Consider the following 15399-nt stretch of genomic DNA (forward strand, 5'->3'; position numbering starts at 1 on the left):
TAATTTTTGACCTGAATTTTTATTGTTGAAAAATATACACCCGGTAATTTCTATGTTAAAAGCATGATAATGTATACATCACAAATTTGATAACTAATATCTTACGTTTTAAACACCATGGTATCTTTCATCCAATGGAAAAAAGTTTTTTAAACATTTTCATCGGTAATTTATGTGTTAAATTACCATACTTCCTCATGCCTTAACCTTCTCGTACTGTAGTTATCAGCCTTATCATGGTATAGTTATCATGTTGCTCATACCCTAATTATCATGCTGATCATGCCAAAGTTACCAAGCCAAACTTTATTTATTTTCTGATATGGCAGAAATAAGAAAGGTTTAAATAACATTGTTTACCTACAATAGACAACAACAAAAGGCGGCTTAGTTGGTTATTAGGCTCAATAGGTATTGCATAGACCTAGGTTCGAATAGCACAGTCCATATCCATAACGTGGTTATGATATGCCAAAAGGAATTTCATTGACCCATTGGTAGATTTGGAGGAATTAATTAACGAAGATTAATTGTTTTAGCTACGAAAAATTACATCATGGCAGCCCTGCATGGCCGTAGCTAATTTGGCCCGTCCACATGTAGACCCCATCCACCGTCGTCCACGATAAAAAGACAACACCCACCACCAGCACCCCACAAGGCGGGCGGGGTCCATCTCCCTCACGAGCTCCCCCAAAATCCTCCACTCTCCACTACTGCCGTACTGCGCTGCACCTGCGCGCACACACACAGACCAATCAGTCGACCGACAATGGCGGTTCCCACGCCGCAGCGCCGTCTCCTGGCGTCCGCCATGGCCCTGCTGCTCGTCCTCGCCTCGTCCGGCGCCGGCGCTGTCGCCTTCGCGGGTCCTATCAAGACGGTGGTGGTGGTGGTGATGGAGAACCGGTCGTTCGACCACATGCTGGGGTGGATGAAGCGGCTGAACCCGGCGATCGACGGCGTGACGGGCGCCGAGTGGAACCCGGCCAACGCGTCGGACCCCTCCGCGGGGCCGCGCGTCTACTTCGGCGACGGCGCGCAGTTCGTGGACCCGGACCCGGGGCACTCGTACCAGGAGATCCGGCAGCAGGTGTTCGGGTCCGACGACGCGTCCGGGCCGCCGCTGATGAACGGGTTCGTGCAGCAGGCGCGGTCCATCGGCGGCGGCAACATGACGGAGGCGGTGATGAACGGGTTCGCGCCCGACAGCGTGGCCGTGTACCGGGAGCTGGTGGCGCAGTTCGCGGTGTGCGATCGGTGGTTCGCGTCCGTGCCGTCGTCGACACAGCCCAACCGCCTCTTCGTCCACTCCGGCACCTCCGGCGGCGCCACCAGCAACAACCCAGAGTACGCCCTCCTTCAAGCCTTAGTAATTCTACTATCTATCTATCTATCCGGCGAATGCGTCTTGATTCGTTGCGTGCGTGGGCGCGCGCGGTGGATTGGATTCGATTCCAACCTGCATTGCGGAGGGAGAGGGGTGGGTTGGTCGCCAAGAAGAACAAAATAGATTTATTAATGGTGGGTTGTTGGGGATGATGCGCGCTCAGATATATAGGAACAAGAATGTCGTGATCTTGCTAATAATTGTAGAAAAGTGCTCGCTAGCTCTATACGAGACGGAGTTGCGTATTAGCAGCACGCACACGATCGATGGACACGTTTTTTTTAAGTACAGTAGTGGAACCTTTGTGATTTAATAGATGCCATATTTTCTTTCAAAAAATAGTAGATGCTATATTTGGGGTTAGTTTTTTTAAACTAGGACTATGAGTCTAATTGTGTTTTTAGGGAGGAGTATAATTTGCTTGACTGTTCTTTCTAAGCCTAAGTCAATTCTGACGGTTTCTAGACCATGCTCACATCCTAATAATGCAATACCAAAATTATTTGAATTACACTGGTTAAATAGGAGGTCGTCAAATCGGTGGTCTTGTTTTGGTCAAAAGTAATACTACGTGGCAGCATGCACAACCAGACGTACTAGCCTGTTGCCGGAAGGAGCTACTACTACTATAGCTTGCGCTGACGTTAGTGTGAAGCAGAGTGGCCGATTTGATTTATGTCTGGCCGGGACAGAGCATTCTCAGTGTATGGAGACTATGATGTTCTTGTCGGCAGGTTTCTCCTTGCCCAAACCCTGCAAAGGCTATAGGATATCGGACAGCAATCTAATCATACATGAGTGAGTACTTATCTAGAAGATCATAGGGATCATTTTGTTCTTGGGTCATTTGTCACACGGCCGTCGAACCAAATAATTCCTGCTCCCTCTGTCTCGTAATATAAGAACGTTTTTATGAAGAAGAAAAAACCGCGACGCGGACACTAGGTACTATGTATTATACTTGAAAACTACTCCAGCAATATACCTTCCTCGTCTCTGTTCCGAGATTGTTCCTTTTTCGAGAATGGACATTGTTCCTTTGCGAAAATGTTTCCACTAGTGGAGTGGTACCGCTTTCATGCCTGTTTTGTGTAGGGCAAGGGCAGCTTCTTATCCGAGTGCTTTTCCTCTTCCTTGGTTGAGCAGCAAAGCGGAACGCTCGTTGCGAAAAGAGCTTTGGCCTGACATTATTACAGTGTCTAATGCGAGACACGAGGCCGGCTGTGATTAGCCGACACGAGGAACCCAAATGCCGGCTGCCAAATCTTCCTTTGCATGTATATAATGGGCCACGCGTTGCTTTCCTGCGTCTCTGCTTTTTGTCACGCTCCGGACATCACTCGCACTCACGCTGCTGCTGCTGGATGCGGCTAATCAAACAGGGTTATATAGAATAACTAATGCTAGTAGCACTAGCACTACTCCTAGTACGATCGGCTCGTCAATCATCAATTAACTAATCGCCATAGGAGAGAGGACGGTGCGCACGATCAATCATGCGTCCATGTGAAACTGATGAGAAATGGCAGTACTCGCGCGATCTCTGGGCACTGGCCCGCCTCGCTGAACCGTGGGACCAAAAGGATCACTGGGCTTACCCTACAGCTTCAGAATGAGCAGAACAAAATTCAGCGCCCCTAAAGCTTCAGAATTCAGATCATACGTTTTCTTTTACACTCCCCTTAAAAATTGTGTTCTTTTCTGCTAAAAAGAATGTTATCTTGTACACAAAGGAAATAGTTTTGGGCAACTCTCTCACAAACCCCACTTGATCTGAAACAGAGAGCACACCATGAGCTACCCTAAGCGGTCCTTTGACAATACTGTTGCACGTATGCAGGTTGCTGGCCAAGGGGTACCCACAGAGGACTATCTTCGACAACGTGCACGACGCCGGCCTCTCCTTCGGGGTCTACTTCCAGGACGTGCCGGCGGTGCTCTTCTACCGCAACCTGCGCAAGCTCAAGTACATCCTCAACTTTCACCCCTTCCACAACACGTTCCGTGACCACGCCATCCGCGGCTCCCTGCCCAACTATGCCGTCATCGAGCAACACTACATGGACTCCAAGGACCACCCTGCCAACGACGACCATCCCTCCCACGACGTCTACCAGGGCCAGATGTTCGTCAAGGAGATCTACGAAACGCTCCGCGCCAGCCCCCAGTGGAACGAGACGCTCATGGTCCTCACCTACGACGAGCATGGTGGGTTCTTCGACCATGTGCCCACGCCGGTCGACGGCGTACCTAGCCCTGACGACATCGTCGGCCCGCCGCCTTACAGCTTCACGTTCAACAGGTTAGGGGTGCGCGTCCCGGCCATCTTGATCTCTCCATGGATTGAGAAGGGAACAGGTCAGTCATCACTTTGTTATTATATGAAAACGGATGCTAGATTTGCTCGATGTACATTCGCTGCTGATATTTGTTTCGGTTTCAGTTATGCATGGGCCGAATGGAAGTCCAACCCCGACGTCGCAATTCGAGCATTCTTCGATCCCCGCAACCGTGAAGAAGTTGTTCAATCTGCCACAGGATTTCCTGACCAAAAGGGATGCGTGGGCTGGGACCTTCGAAGGCGTCGTGCAAACCAGAACTGAACCGAGGACAGACTGCCCAGGTAATTCGTCAAGTTCAGCATACGGCATGGTATTGCCACTTGGCTTGCTTTGTACTCTTGCAATGAGTAGTCTGCTTATCCATGAAAGATATGAAATGTGCAGAGCAACTCCCGACGCCGACGAGGATCCGACAGACGGAGGCGAACGAGGAGGCGAAGCTGAGCTCGTTCCAGCAGGAGATCGTGCAGCTGGCGGCGGTGCTGAACGGCGACCACCAGCTGAGCAGCCTGCAGGAGAGGATCAGGGAGAGGATGAACGTGAGGGAAGGCACCTCCTACATGAGGTCGTCCGTGCGGCGCTTCTTCGAGGCCGGCATGTCGGCAAAGAGGATGGGCCTCGCCGGCGAGGAGCAGATCGTCAAGATGAGGCCTTCCCTCACCACCAGGACCTCCACTGCAGACCAAGATGATCGTCCCTAGAGAGCATACATACATACATAGGGAATTGATTGATGTTGGGGAAACAATTACTAGCACTACACTCTACACATAGAAGATCAGCCAGCGTACGTAGCCTAGCCAGTACCATACGGTGTGCTCGTGCTATATGGGATGGAACTGCTGTAGGCCGGATGGATTCGGCAATACATGGGCTGTAGAAAAACCAAACATTGGTACTGTGGTATACAAATACAAGCAATGCAGCATTCCACCAGTCAGCATTCGGAAATGCAGCCTTCCTGCATGCTGTTTATGAATCGTCATCAAGCAGGGCCAATATACATGACTACCGAAGCTATACATGACTACAAAAGCTAATTAACATGACTACCAAAGCTAATTAACATGTCGATCTAAAAGCCATGAAAAGTCAGGAGGCTAGGATCTAGGATCCTAGCTCGGTGGGCACCTTGGCCACCTGGGTTGGAAACATCTCGTGCCTAATTGCGTCCTACCTTTTCGGTGTTCGTCTGCTCAAAAAGCTTCCCAATGGGGAATTTCCGAGTGTAGTACTTTATGCTGGCATCGCCAAATATTGATGGAAAAAACCTATACAATGTGTGTTTATAAATAGGGTTGATTTGCTAATGTGGCCAACATTGCCCGTCTAGCTCAGTCGGTAGAGCGCAAGGCTCTTAACCTTGTGGTCTTGGGGCTCGTGGTCTTGGGTTCGAGCCCCAAGGTGGGCGTCCAAGTTTTTTTTTTGAATTTACAATATTGATTTAATAGGAAAAAAATAGTTGAAGTTGTTTAAAAAAAATCTAAATAACCCCACTTTATCGTTGATTAGGTGGGATAAGGCAGAAAAAACAAAAAGCCGGTGATATGCGTCATAAAAGTGAAAGTTAAAACAAAAATATTTAAAGTTGTGATCTCTATAATCGCCTTTTGCATCTTGAGTAAATTACAATGTCCAACAAAAAAGATACCATCTGGTGGATTTGACATCTGATGGTGTCTTCATATAAAATCTTTTTACAGAAAACTTGTTATTATAGACAATGGCTTCCAACAGAAATATATGTGGAAAATAAAAGTTGCTCCTAAAATTGAAGTGTTCTATTGTTGATGGTTAAGAAGAGCATATTGTTGATGGGTTCGAGCCCCAAGGTGGGCGTCCAAGTTTTTTTTTTTTTTGAATTTACAATATTGATTTAATAGGAAAAAAATAGTTGAAGTTGTTTAAAAAAAATCTAAATAACCCCACTTTATCGTTGATTAGGTGGGATAAGGCAGAAAAAACAAAAAGCCGGTGATATGCGTCATAAAAGTGAAAGTTAAAACAAAAATATTTAAAGTTGTGATCTCTATAATCGCCTTTTGCATCTTGAGTAAATTACAATGTCCAACAAAAAAGATACCATCTGGTGGATTTGACATCTGATGGTGTCTTCATATAAAATCATTTTACAGAAAACTTGTTATTATAGACAATGGCTTCCAACAGAAATATATGTGGAAAATAAAAGTTGCTCCTAAAATTGAAGTGTTCTATTGTTGATGGTTAAGAAGAGCATATTGTTGATGGGTTCGAGCCCCAAGGTGGGCGTCCAAGTTTTTTTTTTTTTGAATTTACAATATTGATTTAATAGGAAAAAAATAGTTGAAGTTGTTTAAAAAAAATCTAAATAACCCCACTTTATCGTTGATTAGGTGGGATAAGGCAGAAAAAACAAAAAGCCGGTGATATGCGTCATAAAAGTGAAAGTTAAAACAAAAATATTTAAAGTTGTGATCTCTATAATCGCCTTTTGCATCTTGAGTAAATTACAATGTCCAACAAAAAAGATACCATCTGGTGGATTTGACATCTGATGGTGTCTTCATATAAAATCATTTTACAGAAAACTTGTTATTATAGACAATGGCTTCCAACAGAAATATATGTGGAAAATAAAAGTTGCTCCTAAAATTGAAGTGTTCTATTGTTGATGGTTAAGAAGAGCATATTAACCAAAGACAATTTTCTGATGAGAGGTTGGATAGGTAAACAAATGTTGTGCTTCTTGTGGTATTGTTCATCTTTTTTTTTCAAACGCTTAGTTGCTAAATGGTTTGGAGTTTGTTCAAATGAGCTTTCGATTTGACAAATCTTCCTGGCAGCTTAATCACTTGTTTTCGTGCTTGCATTATAAGTTTTTCAAAGATAATTAAGAATCTGGTATTGGTGGGGGTTTCTGCATTCTTTTGGACTATATGGAGATGCATGAATAATATCACTAGTAGAAAATGACCCATTAATCCCGGTTTCAGAGGGGTCCCGGTACTAAAGGGTCGGGACTAAAGCCCAAAATCCTTAGTTAAGCGAAGCGGGGCTAAAGGAGCTCCACGTGGCCGCAGCGGGGCGCCCAGGCAGGAGGACCTTTACTCCCGGTTGGTAACACCAACCAGGACCAAAAGGCTGCCACGCGTCAGCAGCTCGCAGGCGGTGGGTTTTTTGTTTTTTTAAAGGGGGGGTCACTAGTAGAAAAGGGGGCAATGGTCCAGGCCGGGTCAGCCCATTAGTCCCGGTTCAGTCCAGAACCGGGACCCATGGGGGCATTGGACCCGGTTCGTGAGCCCCGGGGGCAGGCCGGGCCACGTGGGCCATTGGTCCCGGTTCGTCTGGATCTTTTGGTCCCGGTTGGTGGGACGAACCGGGACCAATGTGCCTCACTCTAGGCCCACCACCATTGGTCCCGGTTGGTGGCTTGAACCGGGACCAAAGGCTTCCCTTTAATCTCGGTTCATGCCACAAACCGGACTAAAGGGTTGGTCCTTGTTGCGGTCAGAGTTTAGTCCCACCTCGCCAACAGAAGGGCGTGCACACCGGTTTATAAGCCCCTCCCTCTCTGCCTTGTTGAGCTCCTCTCAAAGTGAAAATAGATGCCCTTATACAGGGAATTTGACCTAAATTCATACTGAATTTCTCTGAAATTCATAGAAATTTATTATGAATTTAGGTTGAATTCTCTCTATAGGCGCGTCTATGCTCATTTTTTAGTGAAGTTAATCGCAAACTTGTGATTCACACAAATTTCAAAGAATTCAAATTTTAACTATTCATGCCACCAACCGGGACCAATGATATGCCTACATATACCATGCCAAAATGAAAGAGAGGCGCAATGCTCACCTGCACGTTACTTAGCTTCAGGCCAACGTGCAGGTGAGCACTGCGCTTCTCCCTTCATCGTCTCTACACTCAGGGCTTATAAACCGCTGCGAGTGCCTCTCGCTTGGTAAGGTGGGACTAAAAAACAGCTGCAGAAAGAATCAACTAAAAAACTCTTTTACCGGTTCATGCCACGAACCGGTACTAAAAGGTGCTCGTGGGGCACCAGCCTTAAAACCTGTAGCAAATAAAATGCCTTTGTAACAGCCTTAGAACTGGTACTAAAGGAATCAACTAAAAAGCTTTTATAAACCTCTAGTATTATTGAAACTAAAATTATATAGAATTTTGTTACAAACTTTAAAAGCAAAAAGAATTATCATAAAAGAAAATAAATAAGTAATTAGAATTCTGTTCAAAACATTAAAAGCAAAAAGAATTATCATAAAGGAAAATAAATAAGTAATTAGAATTTTGTTACAAACTTTAATAGCTAAAAGAATTATTATAAAAGAAAATAAATAAGTAATTAGAATTCTGTTCAAAACATTAAAAGCAAAAAGACTTATCATAAAAGAAAATAAATAAGTAATTAGAATTTTGTTACAAACTTTAATAGCAAAAAGAATTATCATACAAGAAAATAAATAAGTAATTAGAATTCTGTTCAAAACATTAAAAGCAAAAAGAATTATCATAAAAGAAAATAAATAAGTAATTAGAATTTTCTTACAAACTTTAATAGCAAAAAGAATTATCATAAAAGAAAATAAATAAGTAATTAGAACTCTGTTCAAAACATTAAAAGCAAAAAGAATTATCATAAAAGAAAATAAATAAGTAATTAGAAACAAAAAAGAAAGCAAAAAAATTGGGAAAAAATTAAAAAAAAAGTGCCACCTAGAGGGCCACCACGGCCTGCATACGACTAGAAACCCATTACTAGGGCCAGGATGCAGGCCCACAAGCACAGAGAGTGATTTTAGGCCCGTAAGCCTGCAGTGGAGAGGAGCTCGAGAGGACAGCGGGACTGGGGCTTATAAACCACTCTCGAGCTCCCTCAGCTAGCGAGGAGGCACTAAATTTTCGTGCCGCGACGCGGGCAGCACAAGGCCTTTAGTCCCGGTTGGTGGCACCAACCGGGACCAAAGGGATGCTTTGGTCCCGGTTCGTGGCACCAACCGGGACCAATGACCCCCCTTTAGTCCCGGGTTGTGCCACCAACCGGGACTAAAGGCCGCCGCTTCCCGCCCTTTGGGCTGCTGAAAAGAGGCCATTGGTCCCGGTTGGCGGCTCCAACCGGGACTAAAGGGGGCATTGGTCCTGGTTGGTCTTATGAACCGGGACCAATGCTTTGCCTATATAAGCAGGACTCCTAAAAATTTGATTCAGTTCCTTCTTCCCCGCTCCCGACGCCGCCAGGCTGCCCGTCTCCGGTTCGCCGTCGCCGTCGTCATCGTCTCCCCACGCCGTCCCTTGCCGTCCCTTGCCGCCTAGACGTCGTCGCCGCCCCGCGCCATCTCGCCACGCGCCGTCGCCGCCCCGCGCCGTCGCCGCCCCGCCCCGACGCCGTACGTCGCCGCCCCGCCCCACCTCGTCCCGACGCCGTCGCCGCCCCGCGCCGTCGTCGCCGCCCCGCGCCATCGTCGCCCCGTGCCGTCGCCGCCCAGCCCCGACGCCGTACGTCGCCGCCCCGCCCCGCCCCGTCCCAATTTTGTTAGATTTTTTTGTTAGATTTTTTTGCTCATTTAATTATTTGATGTAGTAGTTAATTTAGATGTGTAGTATAATTTAGATGTGTACTTAATTGAGTTAGATTTTGTTAGGTTTTTTTGTTAGATTTTTTTGTTAGATTTTTTTGTAGTTCATAGATTTTTTTGTTAGATGTGTAGTAATTTAGATGTGTAGTTCATAGATTTATTTTCATATTGTGTAATTTGTTCATATTTTGTTATATTTTTTTTCTGTTAATAGTTTTTTTTGTTGATATTGTTGTTGAATACGCATGTTTGTATGTTCGTATATATGCAAAGATCGAATATGTCAATTTGTTATGATTTTTTTTCTGTTCATAGAATTTTTACGACTTTTTTCTGTTGTAATTTTGTTCATAGAATTTTATTGTGTATGTATAGGAAAATTGTGCATGATCAAAGTCATTTATGAATATGTACATATTTAGAATAGAGGAAAAAGGAAAATAAGAAGAGAAAGTGTTTAATATAATTAGTTAGAAAAATAATAGAACTATAGTTAAACTAGTTTATTTTTAGTAAGTACTACTTTATTTTATTTATAGTAAGTGCTTCATATATAGTTGAACTAGCTAGTTGATTTAATAAACTAATTTATTTTACTATATATAGAAGTAGTTTATTTTTAGTAAGTACTACTTTATTTATTTATATTAGTGCTTAGTAGTTGAAGTAGTTGATTTAATTAATAAAACTACTTTATTTAACTATATATATAGAAGTAGTTCCCGCATCGACGTCGGCGATGCCTATCCCGCATCCTCGTCGTCGTCGACTCGGCGGTGGAGGATTGTTTGATCAGAGCCATGTTCGGGACTAGGCTCCGCCGGGCTGGTATTGGGAGGTGCTACCTTCCGGGGGACGTAGGTTGGTGAGGAGGCAACCCGTTGTTGACCCGATTCTTGTTTGGTGGCGGTCGCATGGGCCAGTGACGGTGCCGAGGCTTCCGGACACCGCGGAGGTGGTAGGTCACCGTGTCAGCGAGGAGGACGAGCACGTCCGTCGCTACATGGTTGCATTGGAGGGCAGGTTCGACTATACCTGGCAGGTTCTTCAGTGATCGCACTGGAGCTATGATCCTGTGATGGTTCTTTATCTTTGGGTATCCACCGCCCGCGACGATACCCGTCGGGCGCTACGGTTCTAGCTGTATTAGTGATGCTATATGTATGATAGTATTCTAGGAGTATTAGTGATAATATTTGACGATGTATGGACACAAGAGATGATGTACTTTTGCTTATAAATGAATGCATGCTAATTTAAATAATACTTTATTTTATGATTTTGTTTTGCTTATTGAATGCTCATATTGGAAAAGTACTCCTACTTTGAATGCAGAAATCTAGGAGCCCACTCCATCATCCACTCCGTCGTGGGGGTAGCTTCTCCTTCATTCCCGTGTGCTAGACAATTTGGTGTAATAATGCACTCGAGAATGAAAGGAGGAGCTACGTACCATCACCGATAGTCAACCCGTGATTAATAATAATGATCTAATTTAGGCTTTTTAGTACATATATTTAATTGTACAAGTTTAACATTTGAATTATGAACATAGGCCGGAAATGTCGTACTCGCACGACGAAAACCGCCCGGGGGAGTGCGACTGGTGCCACGACGACCGAGGTATGTGCGATAGGTTCATTGAGCTGGACGAAGATCGGCGCTTCAGCATTAAGCTCGAGGAGACCTTCGATGTTCATACGGTACGCAACGACGACAATAGTTTTTTTCGTAATTAAGCACGACTTCAACTATGTTAACGTGTATTTTTCATCTTTTTCAATTCGACTAGCTTATCTCATGCTATGCGAGACGCTATGTCTTGGAGAGGATGAGTTTTGAAGACCATGAAAGTATGGAAACCAAAAAATTCTCCTAAGGACCCATTATGGTGTGGATTTTCAAGTAAAGTTGTACAATGCTGAGAGTGTAACACATTTTGGTTGCAAAAATTGGGAGGCAGTTTGCAAGATGTATGGTTTTGATGAGGGTATGCTTGTCAGCATGGATCTTAGTGATCCTACAATCGAGCAAGACAGACCTTCGATTTGGGTCCTTGTGGATACACCTCCAATTCTTCCCCATGTGAGCTTAACATAGTTATTAAGTAATTTATATTGTTTATTTCAAAATAGTTGACAGCTTATTTCCATTGACAGCTTATTTTCATTCTTCAAAGAATGTGCGGAAGATGGTAGACAAAACCCACTACACCGATGGCTCCGAATTAACTTATAGGGAGAAAATCATCTGATCACATTTTGTACTAATCTTGAGAATTACAATGTCTACAATCGAACTCCTCAACATTATGCTCAATAAGTGCCACTAGTGCATGTGTTGAACTACGGTAACTACCATGGAGATACCCTGGTAAGATTTTTTTACTATTACGACATCCGTGCATCTTTTTGCACACTTCTAAAACTAGTACATCATTGCTAACTACGAAGTTATTACTATGTTTTTCAACAGATAATCCCGAATGATTGTGTGGCTCATCTGATGTATACACACGGTAGCCTTCATGTTTTGAACATACAACCAGGTCTTCCTACGAATCTCAACTGTCCATACCGGGTTTCTAAAAGAAGTGGAGACATGACAATCAAAGAATGGAAAAAAATGTATGGACAATCGTAAGGAGCTTCTTGGAAGCAAAAGGCAGCGAGGCGCAAGAATTGGAGACAGGATGATCTCCATTCTTCATAATGGAGAGTCAGGGTCTATATTGTTTTATGCTATTTTACCTTAAGGGTGTTTAGGTCCTACCTGATACTGATGATCATGTGCTAAGAACAATTATGTAGGTTTGGGTTCGATGACTATGAGGATGATGATCGTATGACTTTTTATTAATAACGAGTAGAAGTTGTATGATAATGCATGATTAGGAGGACTTGTTATTATATATGATGATGTATGATGCGAGCATGCATGAGTTATTATATATCAGCGGGTGAAATGAACATAGCAGTAGCGTTGGTAAACCAACAACGAAGATATAAGAGAGGACACTTCTCTCTATTAGCTAGCTAATAACAACCTAAAATTAACCCCGCAAACCCCTAAACCAGCCACTTTTTTTAAAAAGAAAAACCTCAGCTGCTGACACGTGGAAGCCTTTTGGTCCCGGTTCATGTCAAGAACCAGGGACCAAAGGCCCCCTTTCCTGGGCTGCTCACAGTGGCCACGTGGAGGCCCATCTGTCCCGATTCGTGTTAGAACCGGGACTAAAGGGTGGAGGCATTAGTAACGACCCTTTAGTCCCGGTTCAGGAACCGGGACTAAAGGCCCTTACGAATCGGGACAAATGCCCTGTTTTCTACTAGTGGGTGTTGGGGTTTTGGAGGGTTAATTTAGGGGTTTCATATTGTGTTAGCTAGCTAATAGAGAGAAGTGACCTCTCTTTCTCCGTGCTTGATCGACGCTAGCTACTATACATATAGATAGAACTCGACACGCTAGCTAGTAAGCAAATGAAGGAACCATTAATTACACAAGATCATCATGACACTAGTAGAAAACATGGCATTTGTCCTGGTTCGTAAGGGCCTTTTGTCCCGTTTTAAGAACCGGGACAAAAAGGTCGGTACTATGCCCTCCCCCTTTAGTCCCGGTTCTTACATGAACCAGGACAGATGGGCCTCCACCTGGCCACTGCGGGCAGCCCAGGCAAGGGGGCCTTTGGTCCCGGTTGGTGACATAAACCGGGACCAAAAGGCTTCCACGCGTCAGCAGCTGGCTGGAGCTGAGGTTTTTCTTTTTTTTAAAAAGTGGCTGGTTTAGGGGTTCTGGGGGTTAATTTAGGTTGTTATTAGCTAGCTAATAGAGAGAAGTGTCCTCTCTTATATCTTCGTCCTTGGTTTACCAACGCTACTGCTATGTTCATTTCACCCGCTGATATATAATAACTCATGCTCGCATCATACATCATCATATATAATAACAAGTCCTACTAATCATGCATCATCATACAACTTCTACTCGTTATTAATAACAAGTCATACGATCATCATCCTCATAGTCATCGAACCCAACCCTACATAATTGTTCTTAGCACATGATCATCAGTATCAGGTAGGACCTAAACACCCTTAAGGTAAAATAGCATAAAACAATATAGACCCTGACTCTCCATTATGAAGAATGGAGATCATCCTGTCTCCAATTCTTGCGCTTCGCTTCCTTTTGCTTCCAAGAAGCTCCTTACGACTGTCCATACATTTTTTCCATTCTTTGATTGTCATGTCTCCACTTCTTTTAGAAATCCGGTATGGACAGTTGAGATTCGTAGGACGACCTGGTTGTATGTTCAAAACATCAAGGCGACCGTGCGTATACATCAGATGAGGCACACAATCATTCGGGATTATCTGTTGAAAAACATAGTAATAACTTCGTAGTTAGCAATGATGTACTAGTTTTAGAAGTATGCAAAAAGATGCACGGATGTCGTAATAGTAAAAAATCTTACCAGGGTATCTCCATGGTAGTTACCGTAGTTCAACACGTGCACTAGTGGCACGTATTGACCATAATGTTGAGGAGTTCGATTGTAGATATTGTAATTCTCAAGATCAGTACAAAATGCGATCAGATGATTTTTCTCCTTATAAGTTAATTCGGAGCCATCGGTGTAGTGGGTTTTGTCTACCATCTTCCGCACATTCTTTGAAGAATGAAAATAAGCTGTCAATGGAAATAAGCTGTTAACTATTTTGAAATAAACAATATAAATTACTTAATAACTATGTTTGAGAAGCTCACTAGGGGAAGAATTGGAAGTGTATCCACAAGGACCCAAATGTCCATATTGTCTTGCTCGATTGTAGGATCACCAAGATCCATGGTGACAAGCATACCCTCATAAAAACCATACATCTTGCAAAGTGCTTCCCAATTTTTGCAACCAAAATAAGTTACAGTCTCAGCATTGTACAACTTTACTTCAAAATCCACACCATGATGGGTCCTTAAGTGAATTTTTTTGGTTTCCATACTTTCATGGTCTTCAAAACTCATCCTCTCCAAGACATAGCGTCTTGCATAGCATGGTATAAGCTAGTCGAATTGGAAAAGATGAAAAATACACGTTAAAATAGTTGAACTCGTGCTTAATTATGAAAAAACTATTGTCGTCGTTGTGTACCGTTTCAACATCGAAGGTCTCCTCGAGCTTAATGTTGAAGCGCCGATCTTCGTCCAGCTCAAGGAACCTGTCGCACATACCTCAGTCGTCGTGGCACCAGTCGCACTCCCCCGTGCGGTTTTCGTCGTTCGAGTACGACATTTCTGGCCTATGTTCATAATTCAAATATTAAACTTGTACAATTAAATATATGTATTAAAAAACCTAAATTAGATCATTATTATTAATCACGAGTTGACTATCGGTGATGGTAGCTCCTCCTTTCATTCCCGAGTGCATTATTACACCAAATTATCTAGCACACGGGAATGAAGGAGAAGCTACCACCACGACGGCGTGGATGATGGAGTGGGCTCCTAGATTTCTGCATAGAGTGCCCTTCAATTTTAGCATTCAATGTAGGAGTACTTTTCCAATATGAGCATTCAATAAGCAAAACCAAATCGTAAAATAAAGTAGTATTCAAATTAGCATGCATTCAATTATAAGCAAAAGTACATCATCTCTTGTGTCCGTACATCATCGAATATTATCACTAATACTCCTCGAATACTATCATACATATAGCAATTCTAATACAGCTAGAACCGTAGCACCCGACAGGTATCGTCGCGGGCGGTGGACACCCAAAGATAAGGAACCATCACAGGATCATAGCTCCAGTGAGATCCCTGAAGAACCTGCCAGGTATTGTCGAACCTGCCCTCCAACGCAACCATGTAGCGACGGACGTGCTCGTCCTCCTCGCTGACACGGTGACGTACCACCTCCGCGGTGTCCGGAAGCCTCGGCACCGTAACTGGCCCACGCGAACGCCACCAAACAAGGATCGGGTCAACAACAGGCTGGCTCCTCACCAACCAACGCCCCGCCGGAAGGTAGCACCTCCCAATACCAGCCCGGCGGAGCCCAGTCCCGGACATGGCCCTGATCAAGCAG

At 43.9% G+C, this 15399-nt stretch overlaps 1 protein-coding gene and 1 non-coding gene across 2 annotated transcripts; both read left to right on the forward strand.

Annotated features, from left to right (window-relative positions):
• The first annotated feature begins 662 nt into the window (after nt 1–662).
• On the forward strand, nt 663–4668 carry LOC123072552 (non-specific phospholipase C2). The gene is made up of 4 exons (XM_044496128.1): nt 663–1350; nt 3231–3748; nt 3834–4013; nt 4117–4668. Exons 1-4 carry the CDS (start codon nt 773–775, stop codon nt 4431–4433), a joined length of 1593 nt encoding a protein of 530 aa, XP_044352063.1. The 5' UTR covers nt 663–772; the 3' UTR covers nt 4434–4668.
• A 387-nt stretch (nt 4669–5055) lies between these two features.
• On the forward strand, nt 5056–5143 carry TRNAK-CUU (transfer RNA lysine (anticodon CUU)). Its single transcript has one exon. It is a non-coding gene; the product is annotated as a tRNA-Lys (tRNA).
• The last annotated feature ends 10256 nt before the right edge of the window (nt 5144–15399 follow it).

The sequence above is a fragment of the Triticum aestivum genome, chromosome 3B (assembly GCF_018294505.1).
Source record: "Triticum aestivum cultivar Chinese Spring chromosome 3B, IWGSC CS RefSeq v2.1, whole genome shotgun sequence".
NCBI lineage: Eukaryota > Viridiplantae > Streptophyta > Magnoliopsida > Poales > Poaceae > Triticum > Triticum aestivum.